At 38.4% G+C, this 22362-nt stretch overlaps 2 protein-coding genes across 2 annotated transcripts in view; one reads left to right on the forward strand and one right to left on the reverse strand.

Annotated features, from left to right (window-relative positions):
* Positions 1–5767, forward strand: part of LOC110578917 (MDM2 binding protein) — a 71187-nt gene extending 65420 nt beyond the window's left edge. The window contains exons 19-22 of the mRNA XM_021688435.1: positions 528–777; positions 1577–1690; positions 5056–5121; positions 5693–5767. Coding sequence (XP_021544110.1) covers positions 528–777; positions 1577–1690; positions 5056–5121; positions 5693–5731 — 469 coding nt within the window. The 3' untranslated portion in view covers positions 5732–5767. The remainder of the gene's footprint in view (positions 1–527; positions 778–1576; positions 1691–5055; positions 5122–5692) is intronic.
* A 12872-nt stretch (positions 5768–18639) lies between these two features.
* The window catches only part of SNTB1 (syntrophin beta 1), a 225406-nt gene continuing 221683 nt past the window's right edge, over positions 18640–22362 (reverse strand). Inside the window, exon 7 of the mRNA XM_021688766.1 lies at positions 18640–21804. Within this exon, the coding sequence (XP_021544441.1) occupies positions 21712–21804 (93 nt within the window). The 3' untranslated portion in view covers positions 18640–21711. The remainder of the gene's footprint in view (positions 21805–22362) is intronic.

Consider the following 22362-nt stretch of genomic DNA (forward strand, 5'->3'; position numbering starts at 1 on the left):
ATCTTGTAAAATGAAATTTAAACATTTTCAAAAGATTGAAACATGAGCCCATTTTGTAGTTTTATTTGTATTTAGCATGTATTTATTTTGCCCGGGTAATCACATGGGTACAATAAGCATAGGTTGTGATGTCTTTGTCAAAATTATCTTCATAGAAAAGTATAAGTACATAACAGATGATTATGAAATTTACAGATTTCACCACCTAGAGTGCCAGAGCTGATTTATGTGAGAAATTATAAATTGATGGGGAGGGGGACAGTGATAACTGCTTGTTGCTTTTCCTAATTAGCTGAAATTCTAGTTATTCCTTGCTTTGTATGTTTTAGTCACTCATTTGAAGACCTAAGAGAGCAACTTTATAGTATGATGTCACATTACTTATTTAAAGCAGTAGTAGCAAGAAATTTTGTTTGCTTTTCATGGGTTTATGTTTCAGTAGATCTGGTTGTCACATTTGGGACAGAAAAATGGACCTCGGTGTTGAGTCACTTAATCTGTGTTTTTGATGTATTTCTCCACAATAGACTTGTGAAGTCTGAAAGTTCAGATTCTCTTCTTTCTCAAACAAGTGGCAATACTAATCATCATCATCATGCAGTGACATCCAGAAAACCCCGAGCAGAGCGATCATTATCTGTGACTTGTCCATCAGTTCCAGTTCTAAGCTATGAAACTCCAAAAGTCACTACAAAGGCCAGTTCAGGTCAAAAAAGTGTGCATGGATCAAAAACATCAAGGCAAATTAAGGAATCAAGATCACAGAAACACACACGGGTAAAGATTTATTTCCTGTCTCTTAGTTCTACATGAGAAGAAATTCCTTTATTTGGTTCATTTAAAATGTATGTCTAAAATTTTATGAGTGAAATGAAATGGTATCTATAATGTACTTTAAAACAATCCAATGTAAGAAAGATAATGGGTAAGTGGGCAGAGCTATAAATGAAACAAAATTAGCCACAAATTGATCCTCATTGAAACTGGTCGATCTATCAAGATAAGGATTTGTTATAAGATGTTCTCTCTACTTTTCAGTGTTCGAAATTTTCCATAATAAAAAATAAATACATCCCCTTGTCTATCCCTAATGTGTGTAGCTTTTACACCCAGATTTTGATTCAGAACTCATGATTTGAATTCCTCTTAAATACATTCCAGTCATGGGGTGCCTGGTGGCTCAGTCATTAAGCGCTTGCCTTCGGCTCAGGTCATGATCCCAGGGTCCTGGGATCGAGCCCCACGTCAGGCTCCCTGCTCAGCGGGAAGCCTGCTTCTCTCTCTCCCACTCCCCCTGCTTGTGTTCCCTCTCTCTGTGTCAGATAAATAAATAAAATCTTAAAAAAAAAAAAAAGATATTCCAGTCATTTCTTCCTAACAAATTATCTGATGACATGTATGACCATGTAAATGTTCCAGATCTCTTTTTTTTTACCAGTTGTTTTATCTTAATGAACTTATCTGTCTTTCACATAGTTACATGATTATGCAATTCACAGAACTGAATTCTAAAGATAAAATAATACGTTTGTACCTTTTTCAAGAAATATTAATCATACGTTATGTTCTATTCAAGATACTGAAAGAGGTAGTTACGGAAACCCTGAAGAAACACAGCATTACTGAGGCCCATGGATGTTTCACTGCATGCAGCCAACGTCTCTTTGAGATCTCCAAGTTCTATCTGAAGGTACGGTGTCTTCTCTACTAACAGCAAAATTGAAGTCATGTTCTGATGTTCCTCTTTGACATAAAGTAATATTTAGTGAGTATTTTTTATAGTGATAACTTATAACTTGTTGCCAGATATTTTTTAAAGTGGAGATAGAAAAATTGGAGCCAAAATATTTTATATCTGACTTGTTTGATTTTTGTCTTCATATGTAGAAAACTACATTTTAACTGGTATCCTCAGTATTTCCCTGACTAGTCTTTGGCTTAAGTTGATAATAAGATTCAAAACATGTTTATTTTATTTTTTTAAAGCTTTTTTAAATGTATTCACTTGAGAGAGAAACAGAGAGCATAAGCAGGGGGAGAGGCAAAGGAAGAGGGAGATGCAGACTCCCCACTGAGCCGGTAGCCCAACATGGGGCTGCATCCCAGGACCTGGAGATCATGACCTGAGCCGAAGGCAGATGTCCAACCATCTGAGCCACCCATGCACCCCTCAAAACATGTTTAGTTAGTAATTTTAGTATATAGTAAAAAGACAACTGGAATGGGTATCAGAATACCCCATTTCTAATTTTGGTTCCATTATCAGCTAGTTATGACACACTGGGACAGATCAGCCATTCAGATGATGTGTCTATAAAACTTAGATGGTGTTAGATTATCTCCAGTGAAGAGTTTTTGACTCAGTCACAGTTTTGTGTGGGCTCCTGGCATGCATTCAATTCACCTTCTTTTTAAAATCTCTCAAGAAAGATGGTATTAAAGTACAAAAACAAAGAAAAGAAGAGAGAAGAAAATGTTTAGTCTCTTGTTGAACAAGACAAAGCCCACAGAAGTGTGGTATCACAGAGTTAAAGAAGTTCGAACCTAAATGCCTGCCCAGTGGAGTGCCAGTGAGAATCAAACCACTTCAAGGGACACAGTCTCCGAGGTGCTTAGGATTTGAAGATACCGGGTATCATAGAAAGCAGGGGTGTGGTGTCAGGTGGAAGATAGGGGAATTGAATAAAGATCTACAAAGTGAACTGGGGATCCCTCAACTTCCCCTACAAGTCCTTCTCCCACAGGGGTGACTACAAGGTATACTGCACGTACTTCTCTTCCCCCACCTCTGTGACAGTGCAGGAAATAGTCTCTGGAGAAAAAAGAATTAAAGGCCACAAGGGAAAAACCAACTGGCCTCCTAATAACCCTGCCTTGTAAAGCCACCAGACAGAGCTTCCACTAAGATTTATATCTCATTTTTATATATGATTGGACTGCCAAGGATTAGCAGACTTTTGAGACTTTTCCAAAAAAGAGATGCCAAAACATAAAGGAATGAAGGGAATTCTTAAGGGGCAGAAAGCTATAGAAGACTTCATAAAAACTATAATTCTCTCAGAAAAAAGATAATCGCATCCATAAAGCTGGAACAGGATGCTGTTTCCAGAAACTGTAGAGAATATGAAAGCTCCTCAAAATTAAAAATACGATAAAATCAATCCAATAGAGAGGCTGAATAGTTGAGATTAAGAAAGTTACCAGAAATTAGATGACAAAAACATGAAACATAGGATCAGAAAATGGGAGGACTAAATCCAGAAGATCCAATATGCTAATGATAGAAGTTTTAAAAATAGAGAATAAAGGAGAGCAAACTATCAAAAATCTAACAAAGTTTTCCAGAACTGAAGAACACAAGTGCCGTGATTAAAAGGGCACACAGCTTGTCCATCCCAGTGAATGACAGTTCTACAACAAGCTACCTCATTGTGGAATTCCATACCTCCTGGAATAGAGAGAACACTTCTTAAAAGCTTCCCAGAAAGAAAGTTTGCATATAAAGAACTGAGAATCAGAATGGCATTAGACTTCTCCACATTAAGTAATGTTGTATGCTAGAAGACAGTAGAAAAGTATCTTCCAATCTGAGGGAAACGGATTTACCTAGTATGTTATACCTGGTCACAAATTCAATCAGGTGTGAGGATTCGGTAGAGATATTTCAGATGGTGAAGGTCTAAAAAAATCTGTCATTTGTATACCCTTTGGAAGCAACTGCAAGAGGATGAAGTTCAGCAGAACGGGGACTGAGTCAAGAAATAAGAACTAACCCAGGGAGCAGTTAGACTAAATCAGAGCAGGCTGTGGAGAAAGATCGCCAGGGGAAAAAATAAGAATAATAATGAAAATCAGATTTTTTGAAAAACTGAACCGAGAGGTTACCCAGTGTATTTGAGTATCTGAAACAACTTTGCTATTTGTACATTTAATCAATCGATTGCAGCATTTGGCAGGGGGGGACTCAGAATTACATACATGGCAAACTGAGCAAATATGATTTAACTACAGGTTAAACGAAATGTGAGAAGATAATTATAATAACATTACTTAGCTCAGGACTGAACTGTATGTACATAGGTATAATAATGCAGACACTGACTATTTACTGATCAAAACTGGTGCAACAGTTACTGAGAGGAAGAAGAGGGAGGTGGCGGGATTCAGAAACCCGAATCCACTACCTTTGTAACTGTTGGTTGTTACATTGTCTAAATCATTGTCTAAATTTGTCTAAATCATTTGTCTAAAATTGCTAAATCAAAAAGTAGCAGCATAAGCGTATTATTTAGAAACATGAAGATATAAATAAGGGAAACAGCTGAAAAAACTGAAAGTGGTTTTTTTCTCCTCTGGGAAGCATAACCCAGAGGGACAGCAGAGGACTGCTTTTTTTAAATACAATTAGATTTTTTTTTAATTTACTTTGTAATCTAATTTGATATAATCATATTTTTTAAAAGTCAGAGATTTCAGTTTCCTTTCCTATGTCATTCCCTCTTTGTTATGGAGTAAAATAACCAAAAAGAAGAGAGAGAAAAGATATTTTATCTGAAAAATAAATATAAATGCTGTATATTCATTTCTTGTGTACCAAAGCATTCATGGATACTCATAATCAAGGATGGGGCTTAGATTTGGTTAGTGCTGCTGGGAATATGAGGTTAGAATCACAGAAGTTTGGGGCACCTAGGTGGCTCAGTCAGTTAAGCTCTGCCTCGGCTCAGGTCATGATTCTGGGGTCCTGGGATCTGCTTCTCCCTCTCCCTCTGCCACCCCCCCTGCTTGTGCTCTCTCTCTTTCAAATAAATAAAATCTTAAAAAAAAAAAAAAAGGAATGACAGAAATTTATGTATGTGTGTTTTGTTGTTAGAGTATCTTCATATTTGGGGATAAAGCTAAATTATAATACTTTGATTTTTTTTTTTGTAGTATTTCCTGTGTCACATTGATACTTGTAGAATGATTTAGGATAATGTCAAGTTTATTTAATAATGACTTGTTCTCTGTAATTTAATGTACAACTTGTGAAACGCTTTATTTTGTTATTTTTAGGATCTTAAAACTTCAAGGGGTCTATTTGAAGAAATGAAGAAAGCAGCAAACAACAATGCTGTACAGGTAAATAACTTTCTCCTAAGAAATTACATTCAATTAACTTGCTATTTTATTTCAGGGTAGCTACGATGCTGTCATTTTTGCTGTGTAAGAACTCTCTTTAAAATACTTAATAATAGACTAACGCAAACAGAGAATTTAGGAGTACTGAATAGACTGCTGTTAACAAAAGGGTTTCTAAAGATGATGTTAAGAAAGAAAAACTTCTTTTAAATAATCCAGAGAGCTGGAAAAATTAATCCATTTTGAATAGTTGTTTTCAAAGTTTGGTTTAATTTCTTTCTAGTGACCCTTTGAAAACAATTGAGAAAAAAGGTGAGAAAACAGAGCAGAATCTTTATTGTGTTCAGTGAGGACAGTTATTGTATTCTGCAGTAGAAATCCAGCTTCAGTTTTATTTTCTTCAGTTAGAAAATAAAATGTGTTTTGAAGATAAAATGTTTTTTAAGATTTTGACATATAACTTTCTATTTTAAATTTTCTACCATACTGTTTTAAAGTTTTAAGTGTATCTTTTTCTGTCCCTTGTGTTTGCAGTAGAAATAAACCATAATCATATTTTTTCTCCTTCTAGGTGATTGAATGGGTATTAGAAAAGACAAGCAAGAAATAACACGGAATCTTTCTCTTTGGACAATTATAAATTGGGCAGAGCTATTATTTGCTACTTCCTTAGTTTGAAAATTATAAACAAATTTCAAACTTTATTAAAAGAATAGATATTACATCTCTAAAGAATTTCATAAATATCCAATATTTATATAGTCTTGAGGATGCTCAGTTAATGTGTTCTTTAATTGTATACTTATTTTATAGTTTCACTATATTTTAATTTTTAAGGTTAATAATTTTATATACGTTTTTGAATTTTTACTCTTTGTTATTTAATAATTTCCAATAAATTGAAAATGTTACTTCTTTTCTTCTTGGAAAATGTCTTTGTTGGCAGACCTGTTTAAATTACTGAATTTCCAGTAAGGTATTGCCAGTGGCTTTTCTCATGTGACCCAACAGCATACTTAATCGGACGATTCCTGGTTTAGAAAATATTGGTAAAAAAATTCATACAGGTAGCCGTCTTCCCTTAGCCCTGCCCCAGAGCCACTGCTGTTGAAGCTATCAACGTTTATTTGGGATTAAAAACGAAGAAAGGGCAGAAATTGTGAAAATAAGATAGAGTAAAAATGACTAAGTAGAGACTGCCCACCTTTCCCATGGTCTAAAATCTGGGAAATGCAGAAAATACAAAACAGAGTTAAAAAAAAAAATTCCAACATTGCCTCACTATCTATATGTGACCACTGTTAATATATTTTTTAAAGATTTTATTTATTTATTAGAGAGAGAGCAAGCATGAGCTGGGGGGAGGAAAGAAGGAGAGGGAGAAGCAGGCTTCCCACTGAGCAGGGAGTCCGACTCGGGCTGGATCCCAGGACCCTTGAGATCAGGATCTGAGCCGAAGGCAGACGCTTAACCGACTGAGCCACCCAGGTGCCCCACCACTGTCGATATTTTAAAAATATATATATATTCCTCATATCAGTGAGATCATATGATACATGTCTTTCTCAGATTGACTTATTTTGCTCAGCATAATACCCTCCAATTCTTAATCTCAGGAAACAAACAGGGTTGCTGGAGTGGTGGGGGTTGGGAGGGATGGGGTGGCTGGGTGATAGACATTGGGGAGGGTATGTGCTATGGTGAGCACTGTGAATTGGGTAAGACTGTTGAATCGCAGATCTGTACCTCTGAAACAAATAATACATTATATGTTAAAAAAAAAAAAAGAAGATAGCAGGAAGGGAAAAATGAAGGAGGGGAAATTGGAGGGGGAGACGAACCATGAGAGACTATGGACTCTGAGAAACAAACTGAGGGTTCTAGAGGGGAGGGGGATGGGGGGATCGGTTAGCCTGGTGATGGGTATTAAAGAGGGCATGTACTGCATGGAGTGGTATATGCAAACAATGGGTGCATATGGGTGTTATATGCAAACAATGAATCATGGAACACTATATCAAAAACTAATGATGTAATGTATGGTGATTAACATAACATAATAAATAAAAAGTTAAAAAAAATATGTAATTATTTTTAGAATATTTTTAAAGTGGGGGTCATCCATATGTGTGTATGTGTGCTCATATGCATATGTGTATTAATTTATAGCCTGCTTTTCACTTAAAAATGTATCATGAATTTTATATCATGTATCATTTTAATTACTGCATAACACGAGGGAACCACAGTTTGTTTAACAAATCCTCTTTATTGGACATATAGGCTTACTTTTTCCCTATTATAAATAAAACTATAATGAATCTTCTTAATACATCACTAGTTATTTCCTTAGTATAACTTTTTAGGAGTGGAATTCGTGGGTCTTAAGATTGATGGTAATATTTCCAAATTGCCCTTCTGAGAAATGAGTTTGGACACAGACCAGGAGAGTCCCTGTTTCCTTTTTTTGATGACTGAAAATAGTGATGATGAGTATTTTATTTAGAATATATAAAGAACCTTTACAGTTTAATAATAAGACATTACCTAAGGGTTTTTTTTTTTAATAGGCAAGGAGTTGAAAAAACATTTCACAAAAGAAGATACAGGAATGGCAATAAACACATGAAAAGATGTTCAGTATCATCAATCATCAAGGGAAGGCAAATTAAAACCATAATGAGATGCCACTAAACACCCACTAGAATGGATACAATTTTAAAACTGATGATACCATGGTGACTATGTGGAAATCTCATGCCTTGCTGATGGGAAAGGAAAATGTTATAATATTTTGGAAAATATTTGACTTTCTTATAAAATTCAACTTAATACTTAGCATATGACTCAGCCATTCCCCTGTTTACCCAAGGTAAATTAAAATCTATATCATACAAAAACTTGAACCTAAATACTCATACCAGCTTAATTTTTTTTTAATTTGTTATTTAAATTCAATTTAGTTAACATACACTATATTATTAGTTTCAGGAGTAGAATTTAGTGATTTATTAGTTGCATATAACACCCAGTGCTCATTACATCAAGTATCCTCCTTAATGCCCATCACCCAATTACCCCATCCCCCTACCCACCTCCCCTCCAGCAACCCTGTTTGTTTGCTATAGTTAAGAGTCTCTTACGGTTTGCCTGCCTGTTTTCATCTTATTTTATTTTTCCTTCCCTTGCCCTATGTTCATCTGTTTTGTTTCTTAAATTCCACATATGAGTGAAATGATATGATATTTTTCTCTGACTGACTTGTTTTGCTTAGCATAATACCCTCTAGTTCCATCCAAGTCCTTGCAAATGGCAAGATTTCATGCCTTTTGATGGCTAAGTAATATTCCATTGTATACATATACCACATCTTCTTTATCCATTCATCTGTTGATGGACATCTTGGCTCTTTCCATAGTTTGGCTATTGTGGACATTGCTGCTATAAACTTTGGGGTGCAGGTGCCCCTTTGAATCACTATGTCTATATCCTTCGGATAAATAGTGTAATTGCTGGGTCATAGGGTAGCTCTCTTTTTAGCTTTTTGAGGAACTTCCATACTGTTTTCCAGAGTGGCTGCACCAGTTTGCAATCCCACCAACAGTGTAAGAGGGTTCCCCTTTCTCTGCATCCTCGCCAAGACCTGTTATTTCCTGATTTACTAGTAAGCCATTCTGACTACTGTGAGGTGGTATCTCATTGTGGTTTTGATTTGGATTTCCCTGATGCCAAGTGATGTTGAGCATTTTTTCATGTGTCTATTGACCATTTGTGTGTCTTGGGAAAAATGTCTGTAATGTCTGTTCATGTCTTTTGCCCATTTCTTGATTGGATTATTTGTTTTTGGGGTGTTGAGTTTGATAAGTTCTTTATAGATTTTGGACACTAGTCCTTTATCTGATAAGTCATTTGCAAATATCTTCTCTCATTCTGTAGATTGCCATTTAGTTTTATCAGCTGTTTCCTTTGCTGTGCAAAACCTTTTTATCCTGGTGAAGTCCCAATAGTTCATTTTTTGCTTTTGTTTCCCTTGCCTTTGCAGTTGTGTCTAGCAAGAAGTTGTTGCAGCTGAGGTCAAACAGGTTGCTGCCTGCATTCTTCTCTAGGATTTTGATGGATTCCTGTCTCACATTTAGGTCTTTCATCCATTTTGAGTTTACTTTTCTGTATGGTGTAAGAAAGTCATCCAGTTTCATTCTTCTGAACGTGGCTGTCCAATTTTCCCAACACCATTTGTGGAAGAGACTGTCTTTTTTCCATTGGACATTCTTTCCTGCTTTGTCGAATATTAGTTGACCATAGAGTTGAGGGTCGATTTCTGGGCTCTCTATTCTTTTTTTTTTTTTTTTTGATTTTATTTATTTATTTGAGACAGAGAGAATGAGAGGGAGGAGGGTCAGAGGGAGAAGCAGACTCCCTGCTGAGCAGGGAGCCCGATGCGGGACTCGATCCCGGGACTCCAGGATCATGACCTGAGCTGAAGGCAGTCGCTTAACCAACTAAGCCACCCAGGCGCCCCTCTGGGCTCTCTATTCTGTTCCATTGATCTATGTGTCTGTTTTTGTGCCAGTACCATACTGTCTTGATGATGACAGCTTTGTAATAGAGCTTGAAGTCCAGAATTGTGATGCTTCCAACTTTGGTTTTCTCTTTCAACATTACTTTGGCTATTCAGGGTCTTATCTGGTTCCATACAAATTTTATGATTGTTTGTTCCAGCTCTGTGAAAAATGCTGGTGTTATTTTGATAGGGATTGCATTGTTACAGTCTTTGGTTTAAAATCTAGTTTGTCTGATACAAGAATGGCTATTCCAGCTTTCTTTTGATGTCCATTAGCATGATAAATGGTTCTCCACCCCCTCACTTTCAATCTGGAGGTGTTTTTAGGTCTAAAATGAGTCTCTTTTGTAAGCAGCATATCGATGGGTCTTGTTTTTTTATCCATTCTGATACCCTGTGCCTTTTGTTTGGAGCATTTAGTCCATTTACATTCAGAGTAAGTATTGATAGATACGAATTTAGTGCCTTTGAATTGCCTGTAAAGTCACTGTACCTGTAGATTGTCTTTGTTCCTTTCTCGTCGTTGTTACTTTTGGGCTGTCTCTCCACTCAAAGGATACCCTTTAATATTTCTTTCAAGGTTGGTTTAATGTTCACAAATTCCTTTAGTTTTTCTTTGTCCTAAAAACTCTTTACTCTTCTTCTATTCTGAATGACAGCCTTGCTGGATAAAGTATTCTTGGCTGCATATTTTTCCCATTTAGCACGTTGAATATATCATGCCAGTCCTTTCTGATCTGCCAGGTCTCTGTGGACAGGTCTGCTGCCAGCCTTATGTGTCTACCCTTATAGGTTAAGGACCTCTTGTCCCAAGCTGTTTTCAGGATTTTGTCTTTATCTTTGAAATTTGCAAGATTCACTATTACATGTCAAGGTGTTTACCTATTTTTATTGATTTTGAGGGGGGGGTTCTCTGTGCCTCCTGGACTTGAATGCCTGTTTCCTTCCCCAAATTAGGGAAGTTCTGAGCTATAAATTGTTTAAGTAAACCTTCTGCCCCTTTCTCCTGCTCATCTTTTGGGACCCCTATTAGATGGATATTATTTCACTTTATGGAACTGCTGTGTTCTCTCAGTCACCTTTAATGATCTAATAGTTTTCTTTCTCTCTTCTGCTTCATTCATCCTTGTTTTATTATAGCCTTTACTTGGGACTACATGTCAGTAATAGCATTTTTAATTTAGGTCTGACTAGATTTTAGTTCTTTTATTTCTATAGTAAGGGGTTGTCTAGTGTCTTCTATGCTTTTTTAAGCCCAGCTAGTATCTTTATAATCATTGTTTTAAATTCTAGTTCTGACATCTTACTTATATCCGTGTTGATTATATCCCTGGCAGTGAGTACTACCTCCTGTTCTTTCTTTTGGGGTGAGTTTCTCTGTCTTGTCATTATGTCCAGAAAAGAAAAAAAGAAAGAGAGAGAAAAGACAAAAACTAACAACAACAACAAAAAAAACAAACCAGAAGAAACAAAACAAAAAACTAAATCTTGGGTGTGTTCTGGTCTGCTTGTTAAAAGAAACTAGATCTCAAAATAAGAAAGAAAGAGAAACTTATATATATATAGTATATATCTAATAAGTTGATATGTATTATTATATATTATAATATATAATTATACAATCATGTTAATATATAATAATGTATATATAATAAAATAAAAATAACATGTAGTAGTAATGCAATGATGGGAAAATATATATAACATATAAAAATTAAAATTAAAAAATAATAAAAATGAATTTAAAAAATAAGAAAATAACCGAAAAAATAATACTGAAAGACCAAAGAATAAAAGTACAAAGAATGCTACCTACTGTTTGACCCAGGACCTGAAGCTTTGCAGCCCTCTACAATCGGTAAACTTGGTGAGAGCCAGCTGTCCTTGCTGGTCCTCCGGAGGACGACTGTTGGTGGACTTGCCCTAGTGCAAATGCACCTGCAGTGTGTAGGGAGGCAGGGATCAGTGTAACCAGCTCTGGACTCCACTAGGTGGCGCTGTTTTGCTCCCTGAAGGGTTTCAGTGCTGCGGGGCGGGATGAATATGGAGGCGCCCAGCTCTTTAGCCCCAGAGCTGAAAGTTCATGCTCCCCACACTTCCTCACAGAAAAGCAGTCAATCACTCTTGTCTCCCTAGTTTCCGTCAGAACTCTGTGTTCACCTAGGCTATAACAGAGTTTTGCAACTGAGTTTCAAAACTCCAAAGTTTATGGACTCCTAGGCATGCACCCGTGCTGCTCCCCCCCGGGGAGAGGGAGGTCTCCCGGTGCTTCTGCCTCTTGCTGGGCCCCTGCCAGGAGAGCAGTCTCCCTACTGTGGAGCGATTCATGGTTTATGGCAACATAGAGCAGAATGCCGATGCCTAGACTCGCTGTTCGCAGCCGGCTTCCCTGCTCCTATGCTGGAACTCTGCCACACTCAGGCACCCTTGTTCTTTTTTTTTTTTTTTAAAGATTTTATTTATTTATTTGACAGAGAGAGACACAGCGAGAGAGGCAACACAAGCAGGGGGAGTGAGAGAGGGAGAAGCAGGCTTCCCGCAGAGCAGGGAGCCTGATGTGGGGCTTGATCCAAGGACCCTGGGATCATGACCTGAGTGGAAGGCAGACGCTCAACGGCTGAGCCACCCAGGCGCCCAGGCACCCCTGTTCTTGAGACCTCGGGGATCTTGAGACAATGCTGTCCCACCTGGGATTCTGCCCCACTTTGCCACCTGAGCACCCCCACTGAAGCAGACTTCTAAAAGTTCTGATTTTCTGCTCCACTGGTTATAATACTTTAGGGCAGCCTCCTTAAGCAGGCTCCCTCCCCTGCACTGTATCCTTGGCTATGTCACATCAGATTCAAGTCTCTGTACCTCCACCTTCCAAAAAATAGTTGCTTTTCTACTTGTAGAGTTAGAGCTTTTCTTTTCTCAGATCTCCGACTGATTTCTCAGGTGTTCAGGATGATTTGATAACTATCCAGCTGTACCGGAGGCACCAGACAAACTTAGGGCTCCCTACTCCTCCACCATCTTAGCTCCTCCTCGCCAGCTTAATTCTTTTTTTTTTTAATTTTTATTAAGTTCAATTAGCCAACATATAGTACATCATCAATTTTTGATGTAGTGTTCAATGATTCATTAGTTGCGCTCACCAGCTTAGTTCTCAGTAGCACCAAACTGCAAACAACCCAAAGGTACATCAAAAAGTGAATGGATAAACAAATTATAAACCATGTATATAATGGAATACTACCTATCAATATAAGAGGACAAACTAAAATAGGCAGCCACAGGGATGACTCTCAAAATATGCTGAGAAGAAAATGCCAGATATATGAAATTATAGAAAAGAGAAATACAGAGTCACAGGAAGCAAAAATGGTTTCCTGGGGCCAGATGTTGGAGTGACTGAAAGTGGTACAAGGAACCTTTGTGGTGATAGAAATGTTCTATATCGTTCTTGTGATGGTGGCTACACTGCATACACATTTATCAAAACTGCTCAAACTGTATGCTTGCAGTTGCATCTGTATAACATGGGTACTAGAGTGTTCTCTGCTACTTAATAAAATCACTCTGTGTTTATTTCCTTTTAAAATACCATTGTCCTATCAAAGTCTCCACTTTGTTCATATTCCCAGATAATTAGTAGTAGAGGAATCCTAGATCCAGTCTACTTGATTAAATTTGTGTATTCTCTGCTTTATTAGGTTGAACTGTATGAAACTGCTGATACCCAACCATTTTTGCCCTCAAAATTTTGAGTCACCAAATACAGTTTCCAAAAGCACTGTACATTTGCTGCAGCTTTGTTTGCTGCATGAGGCCAGTGAGCCTTAGGAGGTGAGTGGGTGGTGAAGGGTGGGAGGTGAAGCTGTGTGGAGAGAGGCAAGGGACACCAGATGTATCCTTGCCAAGAAAACACAGTAACTCCCATCTGTGTTTTGGAGATTTTGTTTTGTTCCAGTTACATCCCCAAAGTGAACCAGTTATTGTGACTTGGAAAACTTTTTAGGTCATTTCAACTGATCAGAGAAATTGGTTCCTAAACTTTTAGATGCCTTACCAGCATCATCTCCACATTGTCTACCTCATGGGCCTGAATTCCCGACTAAAAAGTGGTTAAAGATATTTCAAATAAATCTGAAAGTTGGCACAAAGGAGAGACCTAAAAAGTCCAGAAACTTAGGTCAATTTTTGACGTTTTGAGCCAGGAACTTCCAGCAAATAGCATTTAGTATAAGCTAAGCCCCCGGAAGAAGAGCGGGCTGGGCTGGGTACAGCCGCACCTACTTTGGAGCTCTGCTCCCCACGAGGAACCCCGCAAAGCAGTTGTTCTGCCTTTACATAGGGGAAGCATCACAGGGACCTTCCAAGGGAAATGGGAAAGAGGGCAGAGGCTGGGCTCAGACATCAGCTATGCCGGGGCGTTATTTACCGGTGCTGGGAACAATGCTGAAAGCTCAGGCTCTTTAAAATGAGAAGTTTAGAAGGAGGCCCTTGCAGGAGGGAAAGGGGGAGCCACTGGGCCCAACCAGCTGAGCTGTGTTCTGCAGAGATGGTACGTTTGGCAACACTGTTGCCTGCAGAAGCTGGAAAAGAAGTTGTACTTAATGAGCTCATGGATTCTTCAGGTTATTTCTAGGCAGAATGTTAAAAAAAAAAAAAAGTGACAGTGGGCCATTTGTTTGCTAATTTAGCTGAATACGGTAAGATGCAGGAAAAGATAGATGAGCCAAAGAAGGAACTGGGTGGCTTTCCAGCATTTAGAGGCGATCCTGAGGGCTGAGGGCATTCTGAATCCAAAAATAAAATGGTTTCTCACTTCCAACATCTCGAATGGCAAAAGTTTCTAAAGGAAACAGATCAAACCTAAGGTTGCTTATGTAATCCTTTATTAAGACCTTAGAAATATTTACAGTTAGTGATTTCAAAGTAGACCCTCTCAGCTAGACAGAAGGGCTTTTAAGAATCAGGGGTGGCGTTGGACCACAGGCACGCTGACACCCAAAGGGAAGAGAAACCTGTCCTGAAAAAGAACTGTGGGTGTGGCTTTCATCTAAGGGACTAGACTAGAACCAGATACATAAAAAGCCTACAACGTATATTTTTGAGATGTAATTCACACATCATAAAACTCACGCTGTAAAATGGATAATGCAGTGGGTTTAGTACACTCACAAAGTTGTGCAACCATCACCGCTGTTTCCAGAACATTTTCATCCCCCCCCCAACAGACCTACCATTATCTACTAGCAGTCGTTTCATATTCTCCCTCCTCCCAGCCCCTGGCAAACAGTAATCTACTTTATGTCTCTACAGATTTGCCTCTCCCGGACATTTCACGTAAGTTGAGTCATACAGTTCATGGTCTTGTGTGTCTGGCTTCTTTTTCTTAGCGTGAGGTTTTCAGGGTTCAGCCGTGTTGTAGTATGTGGCAGTGGCTCATCCTGGTTTAGAGCCGAATATTTCATTGTGTGACTCAGCCGTGTTTTGTTTATCATCAACTAATGGACATCTGGGCTGTTTGCACTTTTTGGCTATTCTGAATAATGCTGCTATGGACATCTGTGTACAAGTGTTTTGTGTGGACATAGGTTTTCCATTATTCTTGGGTATATGCCTAGGAATAGAATTGCTGGACTATAGGGTAACTCAATGTTTAAACTTTTTGTTTTCACCATTTTCCAAAACAACTAGCTGTACCATCTGACATTTCCTCTGGCCATTAATGTATTAGGGTTCCAAATTCTCAACATCCTTTCTAATACTTGTAATTATTTGTCTTTTTGACAAATGATATGAAGTGTGAGGTGGTATCTCATTGTGGTTTTGATTTGCATTTTCCGGATAACTACTAATGTTGAGCATCTTTTCATGTGCCTGTTGGCCATTTACACATCTTCTTTGGAGAACTGTCCACTCAATTCCTTTGACCATTTTTAGTTGGATTATTTGTCTTTTTGTTGTTGAATTGTCAGAGGTCTTTATATATTCTGGATTCTAGTCCCTTATCAGATATATGACTTGTATTTTTTCCCGTTCTGTGGGTTATCTTTTCACTTTATAGTTTTATCTTGTATATTTAGGTCTGTGATCCATTTGGAGTGATTTTTTGTGTAGGGTATGACTAGGTGCTGACACTGTATGTGGAATGTCCAATTCCAGGGCCCCGAGAGTGAAGAAGAAAAGGGAGAAGAGGTGGGGACGGCAGGCAAGCAAAGCAGGTGATCCATTACTCACTGGCCACTGCTTCCTGAGGTCCAAAGAAACACAGCCAGTCCCCCAGTAGGTGTGTTCTCAGTCACAGGGAGTGTCTCAGGATACATGGTGTATGCTGAAACTATGTCTCAGGGAAGTACACAAGAAGAAGGAAGAAGAGAGTTATTTTCCTGCTTGGCTCCTTCCTATTATCTCCTGTTGGGCCCCACAAAGCCTTAAATCCTGTATAGTCCTAGACTGCTCAGGTCGTTCGTGGCTGCTCAGGACACCAGTTCTTATGCCCTACGGTGTGTGGCTTTTCATCCAAATCTGGAATTGATGGCAAAACCCAGAGATTCAAGTGTGCATCTCCTTAGCCTGGCCGCCTGGTGGTGATACCCAGTGGACACGGAGGTTGGAGGGGCAGTGTTTCTGAGCAACGGTGGGTTGGCCCTCAGTGGCAGAAACACTCAGGTCAAGCAGAGCCGGCTGTGGTGGGGCCTCAGGTTGGGACAGCAGCCGAGCGTCTCAGACACAAGACAGTGGCCAGCAGTAACAGCCTACGTGCGCTCAGGATTTTTTAAAATTGCTACTTCCTAACTGTAAGGTAAAGAAGTTTTAGAAAAGGAAAATAGTGATAATAAAATAATATGTGCTTCAATTTGGAGATGCTGGGGTACAACCACACTAAAAGATAAAATAACTCCGATTCAGTGTGAATGAGGCACATATAAAAGTAGTCCGGTTCTGTTTCGACGACTCGAGTCCCATATACACACTGGCTACGGGAGACTTGCTTTGATAAAATGTTTTATAAAATGCCCCGAACAAACCAAAAACACAGTCTTCCTTCCATATATGTGGTAGTTGTATACCTAGAAAATTCAGAATGTATTGAATCAGTCAAAAAATGTTTTCATATGTAAAATGTAGTCAGGGTCTAGGCTCAGATAATTATGGGTTTCACCTGCACGACCAACTCAGAGGACAAAACAGTTGTGTGGGAAACGGTCCCATTGGATTTGGGGACTGTCCTCCCATTGCAGGAAGTCTAGCAGCTGTGGCTCTTGTTGAGTAAATACTAAGCGTGCCCCCACCCCCCAGCATAGTGGTGGCAAAACAACGCTAGCCCAGATTTCCAAAATGCCCTGGCAGGTGCTGCTCTTCCTGGAACTACTTTTTAAACAACACGTGGAATACATATCTAATGTATCCGTGTTTTTATCTGCATTTTGCAGAAGTTGCATTTAAGAACTTTGTCCACAGTAGTACTTAGAGATGGATCATGGTGACATTGCAGAACTAGTGTGTCTGTGTGCTGGGATTTATTTAGCTATTGATGGTCTTATTGACCTTTTTAGCTTCTTGTTGCAACTAATGCTGCCAACATGATCCTCATATATGTTAGTCTTTGTGCACTTTTATCTCCAGGATAAATTCTTAGAGTCAAAATGTACATGTATTTTAAAATTTTTATAGATATTGCCAGATTACCCTCCAAATTATTGCCAAATGTATACCTACCCATGGCTGTGTAAGTAAATGCCAGTTTTCCCATCACTCTCCACCACTAGGTATTATGGAGAGTTTCAATCTTGGCCAATTGGTTCCTTAAAGATAAAAAGAAGGAATTTTAGGTGTCCTATTTAAAGCCATTTTCAGATCATTTTCTATTTCCTAATAGCCCCCAGCCTTGATAGGCCTTTTTATTCTATAGGACATTCATGTGGAAAAGAGATCGGACTTCCAGTGTTTTCTAGGGTAGAACAGGGTCATGACTGAAAGGCAGATCTAAGTTTGGGCTCTAATATCAGAACTTTGCAACAACTCCCACCATCCAGCAGTGGAAGGACCTGCGTTGGGAGAGAAGGAGCTCCCACCCCATCACGGAAAACTTTTGATTTCAGGCAGAATGAACAACTGTAAGGGATGCTCAGGAAGAGGTGCCTGAGTTCAGTGGAAACACATACAAGGTCGGCATTTCCCCAAATGTATGCGGGATGACTCTAGGTGGTACAGAATTTTTTAAACATTAAATTGGTGTATATTCATTTTTATGTATATACTGTGTTGCTATGTTACTAGCAAATCAGATACCCTAAGATCCTAAGGTAGTATTGCTAAAATTATAAATAAACTTCGAGCACTAATGGGTTGATGACCTCTGAAGTCTCTTCAAAAGTGAGATTCTACAGATCTAAATGTAATCCCAATTTTCAAATAGTAAAAAGACTTCTCAGCCATAGACTGACATTAATTATAAGCCACTGGAACACAAACCAAGTTGTAGTACTACAGAGAACTTGAGTATTTGGAGCTTGGTGTACAGGTCAAATCCCGTGAAAATTTAGTTAAAAATGAGAGCCAAGATCCCTAAGCCCCAGATGCAGACCTGAAATTATACGCACCCCCCCCCCCACACACACACACCAAATTTTCTAGTGGCATCCCCTTTACCCATTAGCCCCTTCCAGAGCTGGTCCTGGAGGAAGAGAATAGCAAGTGGTGTCTTCACACTCCCTCTGTGGCTGTCATGAAACCACCAGCCAGTCCACCAAACTCAGAGATGAATATTTATTTAATATCACATACATGATATCCATGGTGCTATAAACATAGGCACATTTTTTTTTTTTAAGATTTTATTTATTTATTTGACAGAGAGAGACATAGCGAGAGAGGGAACACAAGCAGGGGGAGTGGGAGAGGGAGAAGCAGGCTTCCCGCTGAGCAGGGAGCCGATGCGGGGCTTGATCCCAGGACCCTGGGATCATGACCTGAGCCGAAGGCAGATGCTTAACGACTGAGCCACCCAGGCGCCCCTAGGCACATTTTTTTTTTAACTCAACGTACATTCAAATATTACTCCCTCACCCCAGTCCACTCCAATCCCCTCAAGATGGAATCCCTAATATTTGTAAAAGAAAGGCTCTGCTCGTTCATTTCGGGTGAATGCATTGTTCAGCATTTTAACTACATCAACCGAAAGAATTAATTAAACGCCTCTACCTGGGTGTTTTTAAGAGGTTGATGGTTTTTCCACTTAGTTCAAGTCAGAAAAGAGATTGCTAACTGTATTCCTATTGGCCTTCTTTAAATCCCTGGGATGCTTAAGGCTCACCTCATCTACCAGCGAATGGGTGGCTTGCCACTAAGTACAGATGAAACATCAGCCATTTGTATTGATTTGGCCTTAAAGGGACAAACGTGAATTTAATAATTCATTGATTCAAATAAGAAATGGATTAAGCACAGAGCAGACTGGACAAAAACAAATTCCCCAAAATGAATCAGTTGATTCACTGACTGTACCCAGGCATGATCCAGACGTCTGTGTGTCATTCACAACATTCATAACACACATGAAGACAAGATTAAAACCTACAGTGTAAAATCATTATGTAATTTCCTCAATTCAGAACAAGGAAAAATGAGTATTTGAAATTGATTCATCATAGCCACTCTGATATGATACACTTAACTATGAAGGAAAAAACAAGGATTCATATACACAATTCTCTTAGTAAAACTGTCTACTTCTTGCTAATACATTTTAATTCAGAAAATGCATTAATTTATTCAAATGTATTTTTTCTAAAATATAAATATTTAAATTAAGTTTTTATAAATGCAGAGAATGTAATTTGTTGACCCCCACCCATTTATTAATCAGTCTAAAACATAAGTGATGAAGAAATATTTGTAATTATCATTTTAACTTTTCTATAAATATAGAATAGGATCTTTGCAATTTAATTATAAGTAACTCATACTTCATGTAGTACTGAGCACCTTAAATTACATATTGTTGAATTGAACTATTGGCATTAACATATGTATTTTAATGTTATTTACAATGCATAATTCTCTTGTATAACAACATTCCAGTGCCTTCGAAAATATGTAATGAAAGAGTGCAGTATAATTTATAAATGCATCAAAGCTTTCCTATAATATTCAGGGTGGGACTTCACTCTTCAGCATTTTAAAATGGGAAACCAAAAAAAAAAAAAAAATCAGTGACCTAAAGCTGTGCTTCCCGAAGTGTTTTTTTATTTATTTTATTTTATTTTATTGTAATCTCTACACCCAACATGGGGCTTGAACCCGAGGCTCCTGAGATCAAGAGTCACATGCTCTACCGACCGAGCCAGCCAGATGCCCTGTTTTTGTTTTTTTAAAACACTTGCTTCACAAAATGCTCTGTCAGAAAGGAGCTCTGTAAGTACACAGGATCCCCCCTTGAAGAATTACAATGTGTACATTAAAGTCTTTGAGGAGGCCCACGATCATGAAATCTGTTTCTTACCTCCATATTTAACACATTTTTGATCATCAAACCTCATTCTCACCACCACCCCCTCCCCAAAACACCTCTAAGTCAATGCCCTTTGGAACTAGTGTTACATGATACATACTTTGGACGCTGCTTTGTAACTCAATAAACATATGTGTCTCAGTGGGCAAAATTACATTCCTTTAAAACAGTTTCACTTTTAAAAGCTCTTTGCATGGGTATTTGCTGAAGGACAATTCTGAAAAAAACACACAGATCAAATCCAGAGCATTTGTTTATATAAACTACAGGGGAAAGAAGAGTTGCAAATGCTTACAGAAACTCTAGAGCTAATTTTTAAGGTTCCAGGAAGGTGACTCCAAAATCAAATAATATAGGTGTCTTTTGGTGAATTTGTATTGAAAGGTAAAAATAAAAGCGTTAAATCAGTAATACACTCTATGTTGTCTAAAAATATTCTTGTAGAAAAATAATCAGGTCGTTATATTATTTCCCTGGAATGCCTAAGAGCTGTGGATACTGTCAGAATTATATGAGGCTGCTCTAGGACTGGTTTGAAAATGCATGCATACAAGCAAGGCAGAAACAAGGGTCAATGAATTGCTCAGTACTTCCACTGAAAACCACGGAATGGGGACAATTGTTAACCACATGTGAGTTGTTTATATATATGTTATATATATGAGATATATATGTTACATATACATCTCAAATGACAATCTTTTAAAAAAAATATCCATAATTTGCTTTCTGTAAGTAAAGCTATCAGTCTTGGCTCTAAGATAGCACACCTTGGTGTGAGTGCAGTCCCCAGATTAATCGTCTTTCAAGCACACCACTCTTCTGCACCGTGAAGCTTTGCAATATAAACAGTCTACTTTGGCTCAGATTCCACCAGCTTCCAGCTCAGATCAGTATCTGATGCTTTATTTAATTCCTGCTCAGCATATGCTAATGAGAATACTTCAGGATCACTCTACATCATTGAAAGATAATTCATTAAGAAAAGAATTACAGCTGCTTCATACTTAAAATAGAAGGTGGGTTTCCATTTGAAGCACTTCTCTTTCCTTACCAGCAGAAGTCAACTCAATTAGAAGTAGGCAATAAATCACAATAAAACAAGGGATCATTGTTACAGGGGGCGAGAGAGGTGAAAATGTCCATTCCTCAACTATTCAGCTCTTGCTTACCTGGGTGAACCAGTTGCCTAGAAACTGGTATGATTAAGATCTGCACGCGCTGTTCTCATGTTTGTGATGTCCTTGCTTGTCATTATTTCAAAGCTAGGCTGTGTATTTATTTCCATTTGCCCTCACCTCTTTACCCTTCTACTATTCTAAAAAGCCCGTTTTCTTTCTGATATTCCTCATGGTGTTTTCTTGGGAGCCCCCCTTGTCATCAGTGAAGCTGTCAGAGAAGTCTGGGGCAGGTGAGAGGACTTGGGGATCCAAAGCTGACTGTGGCAAGCCAAATGGTGTGTGCTCTTGGTGTCCCATGTCACCAGCCCTCCTTTTCTCTAAGGCAAGTCACCCCTCTGCTCTGTTCAGGCCACCAAGCCCAGTCTTGTGATCTTCGCCGACAGGAAGGAGTGAATGATGAAAACAATCGGCTTGGGGCAGGAATGAAGGTCCAGTTGCTGAAATTTCAAAAGAAGAGAGCGTGAGCGATTTTAAATTGATGCTTGATGCAGAAGAGCGATTTACACATCAAATGGATCTGCGCACTTCCTGCTTTTAACTGGAGCAATTATGGTTTTTGTTTTTTGTGGGTTTTTTTTGTAGAAGCAAATTTTTTTTTTATTATTATGTTATGTTAATCACCATACATGACATCATTAGTTTTTGATGTAGTGTTCCATGATTCATTGTTTGCATATAACACCCAGTGCTCCATGCAGTACGTGCCCTCTTTCCTTGCCCCTCAATGAGATTTAGAAAAATAACCCTGAACTTATTTCTTACATTTATCTTTGTTTCCGAAATAGGTTCTGTGAAATTTATATATACCAGTACCATAAATATTGATGTTGCCTTTTTTGACTGTCAAAACCGTTTGCTTTTGGTATCACAATAGTGATATTATTTATGTCGGGTTAGGTACAGCTTGAAGCAATACTAAATTTCACATCTGAAGGTTCAGTTTGAGCCCCGGTTTTAATACTTTTTTTAAAAAAACACTTCTGAGATATATAATC

Source organism: Neomonachus schauinslandi, chromosome 4 (genome assembly GCF_002201575.2).
Source record: "Neomonachus schauinslandi chromosome 4, ASM220157v2, whole genome shotgun sequence".
NCBI lineage: Eukaryota > Metazoa > Chordata > Mammalia > Carnivora > Phocidae > Neomonachus > Neomonachus schauinslandi.